The sequence below is a fragment of the Schistocerca americana genome, chromosome X (genome assembly GCF_021461395.2).
Source record: "Schistocerca americana isolate TAMUIC-IGC-003095 chromosome X, iqSchAmer2.1, whole genome shotgun sequence".
In the NCBI taxonomy this organism is placed as follows: Eukaryota; Metazoa; Arthropoda; class Insecta; order Orthoptera; family Acrididae; genus Schistocerca; species Schistocerca americana.
Window position 1 is genome coordinate 268,106,321 of NC_060130.1, and position 23,358 is coordinate 268,129,678.

The window sequence follows — 23,358 nt, forward strand, 5'->3', positions numbered from 1 at the left end:
TGCACAGTTTGAAGAAGAAATATCCAATACCAGATCGTAAGCATATATACTAATGTTAATACAACTGAATACTAAAGTTCATACACTAGTGTGCAGAATCAAAACACTACTGACTTTTTAAAAAAAAAGGGTTGACATCACAGACGTCGCATATACAGTCAATTGGTTCGACTATCAGTAATACTACACCAAATGACAAATTAACCTAAAATTGCACAATTTTCGTGTTTCGGGCGCCTGCTAAGTGGACTCGTTTGATTCAAAACCGTCCGAGATACACCAAAAGAACAAACACATAACGTTTGTGGAAACAAATGTCACAATTTTTCGCGATATTTGCACTGCAGCCTACGTGTCAAGTATGTGTCATCCCCAGCAGGTCTATGCTTTGAATTGTCGCGAGGTTACTTCTTTTTCCACCAAAGCACTATTATAAACTGTTTACACTAAACACAGCTCTTCCACGACGTAACGCACCTTACCTGCTTACCCGCCATATCACCATTTAACGCTGTCAATTAAACCATTACCGCTACTTTTCTTTGATCAAACCAATAACATTCAACGAGAGGGCGTGCCTCAGCGCTACTGAACTACAAATGGTCATGATCTTTGGATCACGTTAATCGTAAACCCAACGATTTCGTGAAATTCATTATTCTGAAGAACATGAAAGTGCCAATATTTGTCGCTGGGGATTGTACAGTTGTTTACTTATTAGAGGAATAAGGAAGGCTACGCAAGCTAATGAGCTACAGATACGAAACTTCAGTATCCAGGCAAGACTTACGCGTTTTTGACCGAAGAAGATGTGATATGAAAATAATTTGTTATGTAGCTTCTGAACTTCGTGCACAAGGAACTAATTTTAGGAGCAATGTTAATTATAAAATTAATAATTGACAGATTATAAGACCTGAATATTCAAATTACTTTGGAACAGTTCGCAGCTGCGTCTCCAATTAACAATATATTGGTGGTGGGAAAGCGTACGCAATTTGATTTTCTTTCCTCCCGTGCAGATAAACTTTTTTCGTGTTTCACCTAAGTATCCAGATTGATTAATACGTACATGTGATACCACAGCGATCGGACTGTGTATAATGAAAAAAATGGGCAGTAGGCTAGTAACTTGCAACCAGACCTGAGTTGTGTTCCATATGGTACACCAGTGGCGGCCGCTGAGGCATTCCCATTGGTGGTGCCAAAAAAACTTAGTTTGCTAGTATCGAACATATTACGGAACTTTGTCGATAATTCATATATTTCATAAGATATTATATCAAACAAAACGTTCAGAGAAACAAAAATAAACACTTATTTCAACAGCGCCCTTCTTATGCACAGCAAGAGATTGATATATTCCTGTAGAATATGATAGCAAGTTTTTGCATAAGAAAGAGAGCGAGAAGTTGCTTTAGCTATCTTTTTCGCATGTCTGCATGAGATATAAAACGTAACACTAACTCCGAAAGTCTCTCTCTCACACACAAATGCACACACGCGCACGCATATCAACAGCACAATTCTTCACTCCTCACAGGGTACATTCCGTCACTTTAACGAGGAAATCACAAGCAGGGGGTGTTTTGATGTATGGGTGCTTAAGATACCGGTAGAAATCGGTCCTAAACTATCACGTAACGACACCACCAACTTCAGCTAACAATTGCGCTCTTGCCGTTACCAGATGATTTATGTGCTCCGCTTTGCTTTGAGTTATGCTTGCTGGTTGTTTCCTTTTCTTATTTTGAAATGAGTGCAGAGAGTAATCTTGCCCTGTCACAGGGTTCGAATATGACTCTCACGAGCCGGCCGAAGTGGCCGTGCGGTTAAAGGCGCTGCAGTCTGGAACCGCAAGACTGCTACGGTCGCAGGTTCGAATCCTGCCTCGGGCATGGATGTTTGTGATGTCCTTAGGTTAGTTAGGTTTAACTAGTTCTAAGTTCTAGGGGACTAATGACCTCAGCAGTTGAGTCCCATAGTGCTCAGAGCCATTTGAACCATTTTTTTGACTCTCACGACGCCAGATGTAATCAGCGATCCATATGCACATTGTTATATCGGTTTGCCTACCCAGGAACGCAGAACACGGACGTAGGCTGCCAGCCCTGTGAGAGGGAGGCGTAACTTGTTTCCCCACTCCGCTCTTCTCCCCTCGACAGCCAGAACTCATCGTTTGGTTCACGTTCGCGGGCGACTGTCAGAAAAATGTCCGCTACAACATGAGTGCCAGTACGAGAAATAATAGAGCATGTATAAATTATTCGAACTTGCAATCTGGATTTTGCGAACCAAATTTAATCAAATTACCAACATTTAAAACTAAAAGTAGTGTATTCACCAAAAGCAGCAAGTTCATGACTTTGGGAAGACAGCTTCAAAATAATTAGTAGGAACAACACTGCAACTTGATTCGTCACTCCTTCTTGTTGGCAAATAAATCTGTCTTCTCAGTTTGAAATGTTCAATTTTACACACAAATCACTTTTCACAGGATAGCAACCCTAAGGCACTCATTCTTCTTTCGTGGTCTTTCATAGGAACGTTTTAATTCTCTTGAGCATTGAAAAGCACCGCTCAGTGCCTGATGTCGAGATACGCGTCTTGATTAGTAGTTTCAAAACTTTAACAGTCTCGCAGAATGTGTCACAAAGTTCATCCTCTAGAATCAGCGAAAGAAATGCTACTGCTCTCAACTCAAGCCTAGCATAGAAAACTTGAAGCTCACGCCTCAACTATCTTTTTTCCAGAAATGTGTAGGTGTCTTTAATTTCCAGGTATTTGTCAGGAAACTCTGTGACGTACTTGTCAAACTGATTTACATCAAATAATTTGACTGCAATGAGGTGTCCAGTGAACTGACAAAGTAGTTTTATTTCAGAAAGGATGACATCGCACATTTCCAACGTATCTCCTTTTTTATGCTCATAAAGAATCTGTGGCTTCTTGGCAGGCATCGTTTCATCATTTAGAAACTACATAATCTCGTTAAGGATGGAGTCGGTATCATCTCTGCTGTTTTGCATTACTGCTTCAAAGTGCTGGTTGTCTTGCATTGCTGTGGTCGGTTCTGTTATCTTCTTCTGAAGCTGACTAAAAAGTATGTCTTATAGAGAAATGATAGCCAGAAAATGAATTCGTTATCTTGCAGTCTTTGTTTGTGTGAACCAGCTTTTTCAATAGTAGGAGGTAGTTACGCTCTCACTTGTTTCAGTAACATCCATAACAGTAATAAGAATTTTCCCTGTTTTCAAAAACATTTTTTACTGCTTGCGATTGGTAATTCTACGTCGTCACACACACAAGGGGCAAGGTTTTTGGAATAATGCTCTGCAACACTTTTGATTTCTGTGGCGAGTTAGGAAAGAAAGAAGAATTACCTGAATGGTATGTAAAAAAGATGCGGGCTTTGCGATTAACAGAGGCTGATGTAGACATAAAGTTGAACTGATTCGCATAACAATGGATGTAGTTTGCGTTTGGATATTTGTCTAATTTCTGAACCCTGTTCGACTTGCCGTTCATAATGTTTGCACCATCGTAACTCTGAGCTATTAGTTATGCTCGATCATCGACAATTAGTGGTTCAATTTCTCTCAGAATACTCTCAGCTATAGATGAGCATTCTGACTTTCTGGATAAAGAAAGTTCCAGAAATCGTTCAACAGGTTTTCCGTTAACAACACAACGCAAAACAGTTGCCAATTGAAATTCGCAAGACACAGCTGTGCTTTCATCCGCGATTAGTGCAACATATAGGCACGTTTTATTTCTTTACGAACATCATCATGGTACACCTCGAATGTGCAATGCAGCAGCTCGTTCTGAACACTCTTAGTAATGCCTTTGAACACTGATGCTTGAATGAGATGAACTTGAAGACCTTTATCCAGTTACTTGCTGAACTGAATTAGTTTCCAAAAAAAAAAAAACCCTAATTTTGAGAGGCATCAGATTCATGGTGGCCCCTGAGAGCCACTTCCAAAGCACCACACTACTGAATGCAGTTTATAATTAAGTTCAATATATGTATCTAATCTTTTTTAAACGTTTGTTGTGGCTGTTAACTGTTTGTCTATATTGCGAATCTAATTTCTGCTGAATGTTGGTTTTTGGCTAGAAATGAAAGACTAAGGACATTATTCATGTGTCACTTTGACATTTCATGCACTTTCATTTTAGACCATACATGCCCTATATTAGTTATTCTGGTCTTACACCAATTCACATCTCCCCCCAAATGACATCCAAGGAAAACAAAAAAACAATGTTGATTTCTTCAAAACCACAAATCCATTCCTTCTTTTGGTAAATTTCTGGATTGAACTTGCACATTAGAGACGGGCACCTTTCCGGATCAGCTAAAAACATCCAAAATTGTTTCAATACTCAAAGCTGGTGACAAAGCTAAAGTGATAAACTAGCGTCCTATTACATCCATCAAAATATTGGTAAAAATAATGCACAATAAGTTAATAAAGTTTATAAACAAAAATGGAGTATTAGCCAGTTCTCAACATGGTCTCTGAAGTAAGAAATTAACTCAAATGGCAATCTATGAATGCATAAGCACGATTTTAAAAGCCATTGCTGAAAAACAGCAGGTATATCTTTGACTTAAATAAAGTTTTTGACATAGTAGACAACAGAACTCTTCTAAACAAGCTTGAGTATTTTGGCATTAGGTTATTAGAAAATGAATGGATTCGTTCATGTCTCAGTGATTGCAAGCAAAAATTAGACATTATACATGTAGCTGAAAAAGCACAAGTAGTCTCAGAATACCTGTCAGAAGAACGCCCAGTCACCTATGGGGTACCTGAAGGGTCAGTAATGGTACCTCCTTTTTCTGATGTGTACAGGGTGATGTTTTTCACCCGTGTGCAACTCTAGGGATTGATCGATGAGAGGATACAGAACAAAAAAGGTATAATGAACTTATGTCTGGAACTGCATGATTTCCATGCTAGAGACCATTTATTCAATCATACACTGTTACAGAGACTGCACTCTATTATAGGCTGTACCATACAGCCACAGCTACAGTATGTGTTGAAAATGGTTTCCATGTGCCTGAACACAAGCATGTTCACACCATAGCATGTTCTGTCTCACTTGTTCAACTGGGGCAGGCTGCATCGAAACAGTGTCAAGGCAGTATGAATATGCTGTTCTAGTGTCTTCAAATCTGCAATTATCTCTGCATACATGATATTTCTGAGATGGTCCAATAATCAGAAATTGCACGTTTTGAGATCTAGTGAACGAGCAGGCCATCCAACTGGAAACCCTCATCCGATCCAGCGACCAGGGAAGACACTATTAAGATGCATCCGGACATTAATAGTCAAATGGGCTGGAGCACCACCATGTGGCAGCTACATAACCCTTCGAATCATCAGTGGCATTTCTTCCAGCAGGGGAGGCAAAGTCACCAGCAAGAAACGCCAATAGTTCCAACCTGTTGGGCTATGTGGAAGGAAGACTGGTCCCAAAACACAGTCGCCAATTATCTAGGCCCACACAGTCTGGCTGCACTGATGCTGATGATTCGCTGACACCATACCATGGGGGTTCTGTATACTATCCCACAGATGAGTGTTATGGAAGTTGAACATACCACTCCGTGTAAAGGTGGCCTCATCTGTGAATAGGATGGATGCCACAAATACGAGATTTGTAGTTGCCTGGCGAAGAAACCAGTGAAAAAACTGCCCACGATGTAGAAAGTCTGTCACTGGTAAGCCCTGCAAACGCTGTAAGTGATAAGGGTAGCAACAATTGTCATGGAGAATGTCTGACTTACCCTGCACATTTGGGCCAATTGTCTGGTACTGACATGACAGTCGCCTTCCACAGTGTTAATTACATTTTCCTCCAAGTCTAGTGTCTGAACATTTTGGGTACATCCTTCCTGAAACGACCCTGTCTCAAGCAAACAGCGAAACATTGTTACAAACATTCAATGCTGTGATTGTTGTCGGTGGGGATAGGTCTCCAAATACAAACTTGTTGCCCACCACCTTTGTTGTTGGAGGGGATAGGTCTCCTAATACAACCTTGTCGCCCACCACCTGTTGCAATTTGCCTTTCTGTAAGTAAACACCATGTCAGCAAGCTCTCGATTTGAATATGGAGACACTGTTTACAATACTGTATCACATCCACTACAAGGTGAGTCAGCAAGTGAAGTAAATCAGACACAACATTACCAATATGACACAAGTGGGCGCTAGGGCATGCAACACACAAGGAACACATGGCATGTGGTCAGAGGAACTGTCATTTGTAAGCGCATTCTACCATGGCAACGGTGCATTTCTGAACACATGTTCATACAACCTTTTTTCCTCCATTTTAAGTCAGGAATACATCCCTGCGGTTAGTCGGTTTTATTAATGTTCATCCTGTAGCTTACAGTGATCTGGATGTGCATGTTGAATCTCGCAAAATAATTCTATTTGCTGATGACAGAACAATATTAGTAAAAGCAGCAATAAATGAAGATACACAGTATGAAGTTAACTCTGTTACAATTCAACTAAGTAAATGGTCAGCAATAAATCAGCTTTTTACTAACGACAGGAAAACAGTAGCGACAAATTTCCATAAATCTCCAAACAACACTCTACGTTATCCACATATCACCCTCAACCAACGACCCACTGTGAATACAGGAGTACTAAGATTTCTTGGCATTTGGATTCAAAGTTACTCAAAATGGAAAAAAAACGTATTGAACACGTTAATGCCAAGCTGAGTACACACTAGTTTCTTTTAAGGACTCCAAAAGGATGCATAAATGAACAGGCTCTAATGTCTGCCTATTATGCATATTTTAATGCGCATCTCAAGTACTGATTCATATTCTAGAGGAATTCACCAGCAGCTCTGTGGACCTTCGGAGTCCAAAAAAGAGCCATTAAGATTATTACTGGGAGCATAGCTATACCGCCATGTAAAACGATATTTAAAACACTGAAAGTGCTTGTATAAGACATATGTTTATTCTTGACACACTAATGTAAATTAAAAAAATTTAATTGGGACAGCATTAGACAAAAAATTGTGACTTACATAATCACAACACTAGATTGAAAGGTAAATTGCATTTATTCCCAGCCAATACAAGTTTACATTAGAAAGGTGCATCCTACATGGGAATAAAACTATTCAATAAGTTGCCAAATTATATAGAATATATACTAAATATTAGTGCTTTTGATAGATTTGTCACAGAATATCTACAGTACCACTGCTTCTATTCAGTGAGTCCATACGTGAATTACAATAAATGTAAATCTGGTAACACATAGCATTTAGGACTATGTATAACCTTGAAAACTGTTCTCTGTTGTGACCTAGTTAAGTCTAGTATCATCTTGAACGATGTACTACATATGATCAAAGAACTAAATAAATAAATGGCGTGTTTCCAAACCGTCTGTGTGTTCTTCATCTTATTATTTCATTGAATATGTTCACCAGGTGTGGGCTTCCTGAGGTAGTTCCTCCAATAATTTGCTGGTTATTTCGTCTCGCCCTGGTGCCTTATTATTGAGCAAGTATCTGCTGAGGGAGTGGTCTTCTTCTGATGCGAATACAGTTATATCAGTCTCATTTTCCTCTTCTTGGTCTACCAGTAAGGCAGTGACGTTTCTTCAATCCTCTGCGCATGTGGCGTATCTTGAAGTTCGTGAACTGATCGAAAATTTGCTTGAAAGATGTCTGCCAAGGCATTACCCTCATCAGCAGGTGTGAAAACATTTCTGGGAGGTGAGTCCAAAGGAGGCATTCTTGATCTGATTTTATTGAAAATGCGTGCTACATCCCACACTATTATGTACGGTTTGAGCAGCGGCAATTTGTCTGCCGAGGGCCGATTTTTGTAGTTCATAACAGCTGCTTTAATTTCCCGTCAAAGACGATTTTCCCTTCGTATAATAAGTGGGTCTCTAGTAAGTATGCAATCTTTACAGAGTTTATTTCGCTTCTGTGTGGCTTCTAGAATTTCATTGGCAGCTAAGGAATGTGACAATCAGATCTTCTTGGTTGTGGTGTAACATTTTCGAGCACTTAATTGACGGTATTGCAGTTGTTCCACTTTCTATGTTGTTATCTTCATTTTTGTTCTGAAGTATGAGAGATGTGCCGACAGTAAGCATCCCAGTCTGTCCTCTTAAGATTGAGTTTTGTAGTTGGTGCTTGTGGCTCGACTCCGAGTCGGAATTTAACAGGTAAATGATCCGAAAGTAGCATATGAATTACTTTAGCCACCATAAATTAACTGAGTCCCCTTGTTATTCCGATGTCAATCTGGTCGTTCCCTTGTAGAATATTCAGTACCACAGACATGACCAAGTGCTTGTTCAGTGACTTATAGAAGGCTTCGTCCACTGAGCTATGCTTTGAATTGAGGTCGCCAACGATAAAGAGCTTCCTCTTGACGATGTAGAGTTGTCTAGAATCATTAATTACGAGGTGGCCCCTCAGTGGCCTATATACTGCATTGAAGACGGTTCCTTGCGATATCCCCACAGCAGCTGCTGTTGTTTCGCTAGTTGGTGTAATTGTAACTGGAACTGCTTGCCAAGATAGTGATTTGTTTATACACTCCTGGAAATTGAAATAAGAACACCGTGAATTCATTGTCCCAGGAAGGGGAAACTTTATTGACACATTCCTGGGGTCAGATACATCACATGATCACACTGACAGAACCACAGGCACATAGACACAGGCAACAGAGCATGCACAATGTCGGCACTAGTACAGTGTATATCCACCTTTCGCAGCAATGCAGGCTGCTATTCTCCCATGGAGACGATCGTAGAGATGCTGGATGTAGTCCTGTGGAACGGCTTGCCATGCCATTTCCACCTGGCGCCTCAGTTGGACCAGCGTTCGTGCTGGACGTGCAGACCGCGTGAGACGACGCTTCATCCAGTCCCAAACACGCTCAATGGGGGACAGATCCGGAGATCTTGCTGGCCAGGGTAGTTGACTTACACCTTCTAGAGCACGTTGGGTGGCACGGGATACATGCGGACGTGCATTGTCCTGTTGGAACAGCAAGTTCCCTTGCCGGTCTAGGAATGGTAGAACGATGGGTTCGATGACGGTTTGGATGTACCGTGCACTATTCAGTGTCCCCTCGACGATCACCAGTGGTGTACGGCCAGTGTAGGAGATTGCTCCCCACACCATGATGCCGGGTGTTGGCCCTGTGTGCCTCGATCGTATGCAGTCCTGATTGTGGCGCTCACCTGCACGGCGCCAAACACGCATACGACCATCATTGGCACCAAGGCAGAAGCGACTCTCATCGCTGAAGACGACACGTCTCCATTCGTCCCTCCATTCACGCCTGTCGCGACACCACTGGAGGCAGGCTGCACGATGTTGGGGCGTGAGCGGAAGACGGCGTAACGGTGTGTGGGACCGTAGCCCAGCTTCATGGAGACGGTTGCGAATGGTCCTCGCCGATACCCCAGGAGCAACAGTGTCCCTAATTTGCTGGGAAGTGGCGGTGCGGTCCCCTACGGCACTGCGTAGGATCCTACGGTCTTGGCGTGCATCCGTGCGTCGCTGCGGTCCGGTCCCAGGTCGACGGGCACGTGCACCTTCCGCCGACCACTGGCGACAACATCGATGTACTGTGGAGACCTCACGCCCCACGTGTTGAGCAATTCGTCGGTACGTCCACCCGGCCTCCCGCATGCCCACTATATGCCCTTGCTCAAAGTCCGTCAACTGCACATACGGTTCACGTCCACGCTGTCGCGGCATGCTACCAGTGTTAAAGACTGCGATGGAGCTCCGTATGCCACGGCAAACTGGCTGACACTGACGGCGGCGGTGCACAAATGCTGCGCAGCTAGCGCCATTCGACGGCCAACACCGCGGTTCCTGGTGTGTCCGCTGTGCCGTGCGTGTGATCATTGCTTGTACAGCCCTCTCGCAGTGTCCGGAGAAAGTATGGTGGGTCTGACACACCGGTGTCAATGTGTTCTTTTTTCCATTTCCAGGAGTGTATAAATCGCTGTAACCACCTCCTCTTTGTCTATCATTGCGATAACATCTGTAGTTTACAGTATTAGTTCGCAAGCTTGATCTTAGAGTTGACTCATTCACGAAGCATATGTCGATGTTTGCGTTCTTCATGAATTTCTGAAACTCGAATAGATGAGGAAAGATGCCGTTGGCATTGTATGTCATTACTGTACAATCTTCAACTCGTCTAATTCTTACCATGATGGTGAAGAATTTTTATGCTTCCTGCTATAATGCCATTAACGACAGCTTCTACTGCATCTGTGACAGTAGCTGGGAGGTTCACAATTGCCTTACTGATTTCTGCTAATGCTGTGGTTACTGTGATGAGAAGGACGGCAGTATCTGATAATCCAAAGTTCGGTTGTGCCCCATATCGTTCTCGTTCTTCTGGCCTCATTTTATCAAGTGAGTGCGAAGATGAGGCGGTAGGAAAGACTTCAGGTGCAGTTGGAGTGGTGCCGTCGACTCATTTGGTGATATCGGAGTACTATACTAAGCTGCACGTTTTTGCATCAGAGGCGGTTCAAATGGCTCTGAGCACTATGGGACTCAACTGCTGAGGTCATAAGTCCCCTAGAACTTAGAACTACTTAAACCTAACTAACCTAAGGTCAACACACACATCCATGCCCGAGGCAGGATTCGAACCTGCGACCGTAGCGGTCGCGCGGTTCCAGACTGTAGCGCCAGAACCGCTCGGCCACCAGCGGCCGGCTGCATCAGAGGCGGCATTTGTTTTTGAGCAGAAACTGGAAGATGAGGTGGAACCATGATAGTCCAATTTTCATTGTTTTGCACGTGGCTTCTCCTCATATCCACATATGCTTGCTTCTTTATGCTTTCGGTGTCCTCTGTAACTCGCTGGTTGACTTTGTCCATGTAGTCCACACTTGGCGGTTTGTCTCTGGACAGAGAATACTGTCGACTGTCGTGTGGTCTGCCAGCTTTTAGGTCGCATAGTGCAGTGGCACGCCAAGTGATTGAAATCTTGATAACAATAGCATTATCTTGGTTCTTGTTTAACCAGGAGCTTCTCCACTGATATGACCAGAGCCTCTTCAGTTAAAAAATTTCTAGATGCTGAGTTGTGTCTTGAAGCACAACATGAAGTGAGCTGTTCGTCTTTTTTCCTGGCATCTTGTGATAATCTACATCTGTAGCAACATAGCCACTATTCTTCAGTTCTCCTTTTACCTCTTTATGTCGCTGGAATTCCACGTATCACAATGTCGAGCATCTTCAGTTTTACTATTGTGAAGGTATAACAAGGTACAGTATTAGCCCTAAACCGTGTCCATAACTTTTTTATAGTCTTGATTCGAAGTTACTCTGAGCTTCAATTTATCATCACCGTGGATGGTTGATGGCAGTTGTGTTTTAGCCAGTCACACAGTTTCATACATGCTTCTAGATGTCTCAGAACTATAGGACATATCTTTTGTTGTAGCTGACGTGATTGTTGCGTTACTGCTTCGTCATTTTCTCTTTCTTCATATTCAAGTTCGTTGAAAGGGTTGTTCGTCATTATTTCAGGTGATGCATTCACAATCTGTTGCTTCCCTTGTCTATTCCTAGGTGGCTTCATAAACCCCCCTTCACAAGACTCATATGGCCACTGAGTAGCATCCCTGCAAACGAGAATTCTTGATATTCCATTTCCTCTTTGTGCCGTCCGTCGCAGTTGCATGTCCTCTTGAAGTCCATATTTCTGGCAATGTCGTCATAGTTGGAGCAACTGATGGAGCACCCACAGGAAGTATATTAGGCTCTATTTTATTTATGATCTATATAAATGACTTACCAGAAAAAATCATGCCAAGAGACAAAATTCTGTTTGCCAGTGACAGCAACGTAATACTCACAGATAAGACACCAGAGCTACTGCTGCACAAAGGTAAAAAGGTGTACACAAATGGCCAGAGGAGAATAAAGTAACACTTAACATTAAGAAGAAAAACTGTATAAATTTCTATACAAATGAAGATCATGATGACATTAAATTAATTTTAAATAGTGACTCAGTAAGCTGCATAACTGACACAGAATTTTTTGAGGTGGGCATAGGAGACCAATTGAAGTTCAGAAAACATACAAACGACAGCAAAAGGAATTTCATCCACTAAGGATACTAGCAACATTGTCTGATGGCAACGCCCCAAAATAACTTATTATGCATGTATTTACTCATATACTAGATGTGGTCTAATTTTCTGGGTCACAGACACAAACTTAGAAAAAATAACAGTTGACAGAAGAGGGCTTTTACAGTAGTAAACATAAGAACACAAGAACCAGCGAATTCCATCACATAGAAAGAAAACCAAAGACGAGAACAAAACACAATATCCAATACCAGGTGTTAAAATAATATAATACATTACGTAGTGACATTGAAAACGCAACAGAAATAGATATCTTCAAAAAGACTGTGGAAGCATATCTCCTCAAAAAAAAGTTTCTATGCTGTTAAATATTATTTAAATGAACTGTAAAATAGGCAACAATTAACACCAGTGTGGAAAATGTATGTAGGTCTATTGACAATTTTTTTAGTTAAACTTAAAGCTGTATGTTAGTATAAGTGGAATATTGTGCCATATATTTTTATTTTTTCCCCTCTATTTCTCTACTCAATTATTAACGTTTTTATTATGTTATATATTAGGTATTATTATCACTTATGTATGTATATAAATGTATTTCCAGATGAAAGCCATATAATCTACATGTTCAGTGGTTTATAAATTTATATGGATATTAATAGATGTGGCACAAAGGATCCTTTTTTTCATTTCAAATTAGATTTTTTTATCTGTCAATTATTTTATGGTAAGCGATGAAATATTTTGGTAGCAGCATTATCCCCTTCACTTTTTTGAGCTAATTTCAGTTTACACTAAGGTGACAAAAGTTATGGGATAGTGATACCCACACACACAGATGGCAACAGCATCACATACACAAGGTTTAAAAGAGCAGTGAGTTAGTCAAGCTGTCATTTGTATTCAGGTGATTCATGTAAAAAGGTTTCCAACATGATTATGCCTGCCTGACGGGAATCAACAGACTTTGACAACGGAATGGTACTTGGAACATTCCATATTGGAAATCGCTTTTGGATTCAATATTCTGAAACCCACAGCATCAAGAGTGTGCTGAGAATACCAAATTTCAGGCAGTATCTCTCACCACAGACAATTCAGTGGCCGACAGTCTTCACTTGACTGACAGCAGCTTCTTTTTCATAGTGTTGTCAAACAAGCAACAATACATAAAATAATCGCAGATATCAATGTCGGATGTATGACGGATGTTTCTGTTATGACGGTGCTGCAAAATTCGCCATTAATTGGGTATGGCAGCAGATGACTGACTCGTGTGCCTTTGCTAACAGCACAACATCACCTGCAGCACCTCTCCTGGACTCGTGACCATATCAATTGGACTCTAGACGACTGGAAAACCCTGGCCTGCTCAGAAGAGTCCCAATTTCATGTGATAATAACTGACGATAATGTTTGAGTGTGGCCATGGATCCAAGTTCTCAATAAGGCACTATGCAAACTGGTGGTGGCTCCATAAAGGGGGGGGGGTGTTTACATGGAATGGGCCGGCTCCTCCAGTCCAGTTCAACTGATCATTGACTGGAAATAGTTATGTTCAGCTTCTTAGAAACGATTTGCTGCCATTCACTGACTTCATGTTCCAAAAGAATGATATCGTCTCACCAGGCCACAATGTTCATGCCTGGTTTCAAGAGCATTCTGGACAATTCTACCAAATAATTTGGCCACCCAGAGTATGTGATATTAATCCCATCTAACGCTTATTTAACATTATCGAGAGGTCAGTCTGTGTACAACATCCTGCACTGGCAGCACTTTCGCAATTATGGACATCCATTGAGGCAGCATGGCTCAATATTTCTGAAGGGGGTGTCAACGACTTGTTGAGTCCATGCCACGTCGAGTTGGTGCACTAGGCAAAAGGAGGTCTGACATAATGCTAGGTGGTATCCCATGTCTTTTGTCAGCTCAGTGCATACTGAAGAGTAATGAAGGTCATGTTTTCTTCTGCTCTTGTACTTATGGAAATTGTTAATCCTTCTGAAATGTAATGGATTACTTACATTAAATTTTGTATGATAATATTTGTACAGTGAAGTTATACTTAAATAGTGACTCCTAGAATGGTATTCCACAAGATGATCATGGTACACTTTCTTGTAACATTGTTTCATAGAGATGGTCCCACCCACATACTCATAGCTTGAATTCCACATTAAACTTTAGACCCCCTACATTCTTTCTTAAAGATGGTTCAACTATATTTGGATATAGTTCCATAATTCATTGTTGTGTAAAAGGAAGCAAATCATGTTAACCCACTGATGTGTTTCTTTCCAGGGCTGCGAAAAGAGGCGAATTGGAAAACTGACTGAACAAAGTCATTTAAAAAGCTCTAAATGCGTTTTTACTATTTAAATTCTCATTAGTATATATACCCTAATAATTTTGCGATTATCTGGGACTTATTAACTCTTATCTACGCTTTAACTTTATCACGGATGATACACCCTTACCCGTGCAGAATCGAATTTGTTGAAGGCCAGTAGAGAATTATTTTGAGTGGATAACTTACAGTTGCCTCTATTGCGGTATGGCTACAAGGATTCCTTATAATATCTGCGTAATCTACAAAAACAACTAATTCTAAATCTAAATGGAAGTTTATTTACTTGTATGAGAAGCAATAGTGGAGCCAATATTGAACATTGAAAAATACCATTAATGATTTCTCCCCAAGTCAGAACAATTCCCCAATCTACATTTGTTAATTTATATAGATAATTTTCTGTGTTATTTTTTAATGTTAATGTGATTCATTTGTTTGTTGCACTATCAATTCTACATTTCTCTTTAAACAAATGTTTTGATTGACACAAATGCCTTTGATAGGTCCACATAAAATAGTGGTTGCTCCTGTCTTCTTATTTAATCTTTGTAAAATTTAATGACTGAATGTGTAAACAGCATTATGAGTGTAATAACATTTCTGAAATCCAAATTCTGGTGTATTAGGTGTGTAATTGTTAGTACTGTTGTTCTGTGGCACAGTGGCTATGTGGGTAAGTAGCCAACTACAAATTCTGAGGTTTTTCAAGCAGTTAATTTCCAGTATGACTTAGGATTTTTTTCTCACTTATCGCTTTCTATCTCTGAAAATGACATGATAATGTGAAAAACGCTCATTTGTCTCATGGTTTGGACTCCACATTAAGCTGTTATGCTTTACAGCTTGCTGTGACTGGAAGTGTAAGTGACTTCAAAGAAATGCAAGGGTGTACCACCCATAATAGAACTCCCCCCCCCCCCACACACACACTATATATATATATATATATATATATATATATATATATATATATATATATATAGTGTCAGGTCAAAAAGTCAGTATAAATTTGAAAATTGAATAAATCATGGAATAATGTAGATAGAGAGGTACAAGTTGACACACATGCTTGGAATGACATGGGGTTTTATTACAACCAAAAAATACAAAAGTTCAAAAAATGTCCGACAGATGGCGCTTCATCTGATCAGAATAGCAATAATTAGCGTAACAAAGTAAGACAAAGCAAAGATGATTTTCTTTACAGGAAATGCTCAATATGTCCACCATCATTCCTCAACAATAGCTGCAGTTGAGGGATAATGTTGTGAACAGCACTGTAAAGCATGTCCGGAGTTATGGTGAGGCATTGGCGTCGGATGTTGTCTTTCAGCATCCCTAGAGATGTTGGTTGATCACAATACACTTGCGACTTCAGGTAACCCCAAAGCCAATAATCGCACGGACTGAGGTCTGGGGACCTGGGAGGCCAAGCATGACGAAAGTGGCGGCTAAGCACATGATCATCACCAAACGACATGCACAAGAGATCTTCCATGCATCTAGCAATATGGGGCGGAGCGCCATCCTGAATAAACATCTTACGTTCCAGCACGTTTTTATCAGCCAGGCTGTGGATGATGCGATTCTGTAACATATCGGCGTACCTCTCACCTGTCACGGTAGCAGTTACAAAACCAGAATCACGCATTTCCTCGAAGAAAAAAGGCCCGATAACAGTAGATGTGGTAAATCCAACCCATACCATGACTTTCTCGTCGTGCAATGGTGTTTCCACGACAGTTCTAAGATTTTCGGTAGCCCAAATTCTGCAGTTGTGGGCGTAGACAGACCCTCAGAGCGTGAAATGAGCTTCGTCGGTCCACAACACGTTACTCAACCAATCGTCATCTTCTACCATCTTTTGAAATGCCCACACCGCAAATGCCCTCTGCTTCACTAAATTGCCAGGTACCAGTTCATGATGCCGATGGATTTTGTACGGATAGCATCGGAGGGTATTCCTAAGTGCCAACCAAACAGCAGTGTATGGAATGCTGGTGCAACGTATGACTGCACGAGTGCTGACTTCCCCATGCATAGACGAACCCGCTACAGTCTCCATTTCTTCCTGAGCTGTCTCAGCAGCATTACGCCTTGTGCTCGGTCGGCCACTACAGGGTCTATCGTCTAAACAACCCATGCTTCGAACTTCGAAATCATTCTCGCCACAGCTGCATTTGTCAACGAACCTTTATCCATTCGAATCCCCTTCCTATGGCGATGGGATCGTAAAGCTGAACTAGCACATTCCCCATTCTGATAATACAGCTTCACCAAAAGCGCCTTTTCAGGTAATGTCAACATGCTGCGACTGCTGGCGCATCTGATTCCGTCTCTCATTACAGCTCCTTTTATACACGATTGTCATGCGCAGTCACTGACGTTTTGCTTTCCAGCGCCATCTGTCGAACATTTTGTGAACTTTTTGTTTTGATAAAACCCCATGTCATTCCAAGCATGTGTGTCCGTTTTTATCTCTCTATCTACATTATTCCATGGTTTATTAAGTTGTCAAATTTATACTGACCTTTTGATCACCCGGTATGTATATATATATATATATATATATATATATATATATATATATATATATATATATATATTCACACAAACAGTAAAGCACTGCTGTTTTCAAAGTAAAAGATAATTTGAGAGCAATTTTGGCTTGGTGCTATTATGATAACAGCACACAATTGTGGAGTTCATTAGTGTCTCGAAAATTTTCGAAAAAGATGTCAATAGTGAAACAGTAGGTTCTTGTTTAGATGAAAAGTAATGAAATTTCGGGAATACATTGTCTCGATAACATATTTAAGTGAGTAACATTGTAAGATCACAGGTTAATGTAAGTACAAGATAAGTCTCTGCAAATGTGAAATGCTGGTACATTAATAACCAGTGTAACTGTCAGAATGTTGAATGCAAGCATGCAAACATACAGACATTGCGTTGTACAGGTGCCATATGTCAGTCTGTGAGATGGAGTTCCATGCTTGCTCTACTTGGTCTGTCAATACAGGCACGCTCAATGCTGTTTGTAGCTAACATTGGAGTTGTCATCTAATGCTGTCCCATATGCCCTCCATTGGACACATATCTGGTGATCAAGCAGGCCAAGGTAACATATAAACACTCTGTAGAGCTTGTTGGGTTACAAGAGCGGTATGTGTGAGAACATTATCGTGTTGGAAAACACTTCCTGGAAAGCTGTTCACAAATGGCAGCATAATAGGTAGAATCACCAGATTCATGTACAAATTTGCAGTCTGGGTGCGTGGGATCGTCGCGAGACTGCTCCTGATGTCATATGAAATCACACTCCAGACGATAATTCCAGGTGTAGGTCCAGTGTGTTTAGCGGACAGACAGGTTGGTTGCAGGACCTGAACTGGCTATCACTGGCCCCATGTCACAACGAGCTTTCATCAGAAAACACACAGACCTCCACCCTGCTCCTCAATGAGCTCTCACTGAAGTCACATATGCTGGTAGTTTGGAGTTGGTGGAAAGCACATTACAGGGCGTCTGTTTCGTAGCTGTCCTTGAAGTAACCAATATGTAACAGTTCGTTATGTCCCTGTGATGCCAACTGCTGCCCAAATTACAGCAACAGATGCAGTACAATGCGCCAGATCCCCTTGTGGAACACAATGGTCATCCCTTTCGCAGTGCCATGTAGCTGTCTGGAGCCCAAACGTCCTGTGAGTGTACATTATCATGACCACTGCTGCCAGCTATCATGTACAGTGCCTATATTCCTGCCAAGTATTTCTGCAATATCGCAGAAGGAATGTTCAGCTTCACATAGCCTTATTACACGACATCATTCAACCTCAGTGGGGTGCTCATAACGGCGTCTACGTTGCATTATAGGCATCCTTAACTAACAACGAGGCACCACTTCCAATCTCAAAGATAAGTGACGCTCTCTACAATTAAAGAGCGTATTTAAAGCAAACCTAATTTGCATCCTCATAGTGGTGATACTACTCCTACTCTTTTGCGATTGATGCGAAATTTGTATAAACATTATCTTTCAGATGTAGAAACGCACCTACAAACTTTAGTTTATGTCGCACAAATTCTTCTTGGGGTTGCGATTTTTTTACCATCAGTGTATTTTTTCACTCTGAATAAATGTCCTTACATAGTGACGCGTTACATATTTCAGAAAGGTCAGAACTGTTTATATAGGAACAACTGTTTAGTTTTCCATTGCAAATACCATCAGTTCCACGTTAGCGTTTTATGGACAACTTACTGAATTTCAAATGAAGTGGGTGACAGTTCAACACCATTACATTTTTCGTAAGTTAATGTTTCAACTTACTGCTTAGATTCTTTTGCTGCACGCTTTGACCTTGGTACTATATTTCAGAAATCATTATTGAGAACATCTGCTACTTGTGAATTACCATTTATAGCCTTTCAGTTGTCTAATGTTCTGACTCTTGTTTTACTATTACTTTCTAGGTAGATATAACCAAGTTATCTTAATTACTAATTTTAGACATAATGGGCAGACTCTAGCCATTTTAACAAATTCCACAATATATTTGAGTAATTTTTATAGTAAACCATGAAGTCATGTATGACTTAGTAAGCAAGAACAAAATGTGAATAAGCACAGTGTCAATGGATAACTGCTTGCACCTGTTTTTGTGGGTGAACATAGCCATCATGACCCAATCCTAGGTAAAATTTGACTACAATGCAGGCTTCTCATTCGTGGTTTGTCTAACTGGAATAATGCTGCATGAGGAATCAAGCACAGTAGGAAGTGAGATTTGAAGGAGTATGTAGACATTGAAGAAATAGGAGGGCCTAAAAAGCGACTTCTGGAATAAATATCTGTTGGCTGTATACGAAAGTAGTAAGTCTACTGGGTATACATCTCACATAAACTGCCCTCCAGTATTGTTTCCAGTCAGGAACCACTCATTTAAAGAAATATTGTTGCGAGATATTCTATGATGACACTGTTTCTTGAGGCACACTGGCAGTTATAAAAAATATTTTGAAAGAAAAGTGTATTCTCAACTGTACCAAAGATATGAGGCGTTTTAACACTTCTTCTGATGAAGATTTCAATGAACTAGGCTAAGAAGTAATAGATGATGGTGCACAGTATAAAAAAAGTCAGCATTTGGACTATCATAACGCATCTATATACTGTAAGTAGACACACCAAAGGATAAGCTGATGCTATTTCAAACAGCATAATGCCTTTGTTGTCAGAGAAGATTAATAAAACATTTGCACAATCAAGTGCATTATTTGACACTTACAGCATATGACATAAACATAGATTGGTGTCTTGTGTATAATGTTTTATTTAAAAATAAATTCGCAGGTGTTAAGAAGATGAGAGAAAATATTATGAAATAAATAGAAGATGGCTGACTGGAACTCTTCGCTGGACATGTTGTGTAGGTCACTTTTTGTCTCTAATTAGAGTGGCAATATAATAAAAGGTTTGGAAAACCATGAAAGGCTTTCTTGTGCTGCTCATTGTATTAACACTGCATTTAGTTACACTTCATCTTTGAATTCTTCAATCAAACAAGAGACCAGCACGCACTGGAATAGCTTCTATCAACAAGTTTAACTTTTAACTCATTGGCTTGTATTCTATCAACAACATTAAAATAAAAAGCTATGTTATTATCTATGCTGAGAACAGGAATTAGTGGAAGCCAAGAGGCAGGGCTGTCACCATCTTTTGTGGCTGAAATAAGGGTTTCCCTCTTAAAACTCCATGTGAATCTCGTTCTCTCTACCTAAAACTACCGAATTGACATTCACTTCCAGTTATGTACTTAGAAGCGACGTACCTTCGTGGAGAAATACCGGTACTCGTAATCAGACAGTTGAGAACTTAATTTGTTGATAAAAAATTTCATTCATTAAGCATTTACTAAATTGTGGCAAAACAGCTGATTGTTGTAATTTGAGTTGAACTATTAGATGTAATAGTTAACAGCAGAAGAGGCACAAGAACCTTCCCATCATTTCCCTACTATAATGTACGATTTGTAGAATGTAAGTAAAGAAATTATGCTTTTTAGTTAGAGGAACGAAATGATATTGTATGAAAACTATTGATTTTAGGTGCAACCAAGAATTACCACTAAAATCAAAAGCTTATACTTAATGTCTAGTTAATACTATTTTTCTCTCACACACACATTTTTTCCATTTTAAGATTGTTTAGGTCATTCTACACAATATCAATTTAATTTCACAGTTTTGCACAATTAGGAATATATATTTCAGTCATGATTTTAATTTACCATTAGGGTGGATTCACACACTGAATTAAGGTAACGACACAGCAAATGGCATACTGAAGTGACACTACAGTTGCACTTGTGAATACTCATTTTTCAGTGACATCACTCAAGTGCTGCAACTTTGCTCATGCCACAAAGAGTGCAACTTGGATCTACTTTGCATTGCCACTTGCGAGACGCCTCTGCTCCCTGCTGGCTGTATTTCGAAATGGAATCATTCTTTCGTATTTATTATGGAACAGTTCTGCTGTACTCAATTTGATTCCAGCATGTTTTCATTTTAATACTAAAAAAAAATCAAAACAGTGGTAGGTGGGTACACTTTTACAGATTCTGGAACAGCAAGAACAACAACCTAATATTACAGTTAAATTTTCTGTACCAGTGTAGGTATGTGTGTGTGTGTGTGTGTGTGTGTGTGTGTGTGTGTGTACACAATGTTTGCAGATGAACAATGTATCCCACAATCTTGAAAGATGTTTGGATGAATATATAAGTAAATTTAACATGTAATCAAAAAGTGAGTTGTATAAATATTGTGGTTTGTGATATCGAGCAATTGTGGATTATATACAGGAAATAGCCCCGCAAGTGTGGCGTGACAGCTGTTAAACTACAAACTAGTTATTCAAAATGCATAAATCAATTAATACAATAATATCTTCAAATTGTGGAAGAGTGGCATGTCTGTGGATGACATTTACATACCAGCTGTTGATTAAACTATAACATTAATAACCACCCACATGTTTTCAGTTGACACATTATTGAAAGCTGTGCAACTATGTAGAATTTGTGGCGTCCTGTTCATGGTGCCACTACAAATCCCAGGAGCTGTAGTGTCACATTAGTTACGCTTGTGAACCCGTCTTTACACTCACTAGGCACATATCTTCATTTATGATGTCTGTAAAGTGAATTTCACCAAAAAAATGGGTTATACACTTAAAGATCGTTTCACATTCAACGAAGTAATGCTCCAGTGCGTTATAAAATTATATCTTTATATCGCTCTTACAAAGAAAACAAACTTGCAACTTATTAATCACCGTAATGTATCACAAATATAGTTCACTGTCCTTCAAAGACAATTAGATTACTGTACTGCATTTGCATTCAGCTTTGTTTCTCTGAGTAAAAGACTTTCAACATTCTCACTGCATGAGGCATAGTAGATATAATACCCAATGATTAGCAAGTAACTGCTGATGTCTCATGTCAGCACTCAAGTTCAGAAATACAGTCATTTTCAAACAGTTACTCCCAACGTCATTAACCATTAAATCAATGGAATTCCGTGGACACACATATTGCATCCATCATCATTATCATCTTCCTTGCAATGGTTACGTTATTGCCTGTTCAAACTCACAAACAAAATCATTCCCATCTTTTTTGAAGCGTTCTAATTTTTTTCCCTCGCAGTTCAGAAGCTTCTGAGTGTTCTGTGACCTGGAATTCTGAAGAGATGTTGTCTCCAATCTTAGCAATAGTTCTGAATTTTTTCATTCACGTTAAAAATATTTAATTCTGTCATAATACCTTCATTACTAATGATGTCTCTTCTTCTGCAGCCCTTTGTCTTCCTTCGGAACCTCATCTACACTGTCTGAATTTTATTTATTTATTTTTGTCATAACTCAGCTTTCGCTTGCATAGCATAACACAGGAAGTGCCATCACTTTATAGAATTATATAATCTCAAATGTGAATGCTAAAGTAAATTATACAATGCATAGGTAGCTGCTGTGACACCAGCTTCTAACAGCAAATGAAGATAAGTTTAACGCGAAATTTCGTCAAATAAATAGGTATAATACACCGAAATATTGAAGTCATGTAGTAAAACTTGTATTTGTATGTATGAGAGAAACGGAAAAAATACAAGACACTGATGCAAACACTTGACATGTAATTTCTATCAAATTGAGCTCTGCGGAAGTGCTCTGAATGTAATGTGCTGTATTTGACTGGTGTGTTCCATGTCGCCAGAAAGCTATGATCTACAAGGTTTTCCTTGTGTTGTCCTTCGTGAACCTGCACATCGTAAACACAAATGTCACTGACTAAAATAAGGAATAGTCCATATTTAAACCAAAATTATTCTTTCAGCTGAAGCGCTTACCTACAGAAAGTAACAGCAAACTTTCCACTTCTGTTTGTGCATCCATAGGTAACACAAGTAGACATTTTTACACAGATGTAAGTTTGTATTTCGATGAATTACTCTTAAACTCCAAACACACTACTCACAATGTTTCAGACCTATGGTGGGCTGCACAAGTCACTGGCATCGTGTTAATGGCGTTAGGGCATCTCCACAGATTCGAACCTCCTTATATTCTATGTTAGAATCGTTACAGACTCAGTGTATAGAAACTGCTGTCTTACTGCCGAAAAAGGATTCAACTTATAGACTGCAGGGATATGATAATGAGCTTGTAGGAAGACCTGTAGGTTTCCTGAAACCATGTAAAGAGTCCATGGATGAATTCAAGGTGAAAAAGAACCTACAACCCATTTAGTTCTTGTTTTGTTTCAAGAACTT

General features: G+C 40.0%; 1 protein-coding gene across 2 annotated transcripts in view; it reads right to left on the reverse strand.

Moving 5' to 3' along the window:
- Window positions 1–675, reverse strand: part of LOC124555072 (sorting nexin lst-4) — a 103,613-nt gene extending 102,938 nt beyond the window's left edge. The window contains exon 1 of one of the 2 annotated variants that reach the window (XM_047128859.1): window positions 491–675. In XM_047128859.1, the coding sequence (XP_046984815.1) occupies window positions 491–505 (15 nt within the window). In that variant the 5' untranslated portion in view covers window positions 506–675. Of the gene's footprint in view, window positions 1–482 lie in introns of both variants that reach the window. The other variant, XM_047128858.1, reaches the window with a different exon arrangement.
- Window positions 676–23,358: the final 22,683 nt, after the last annotated feature.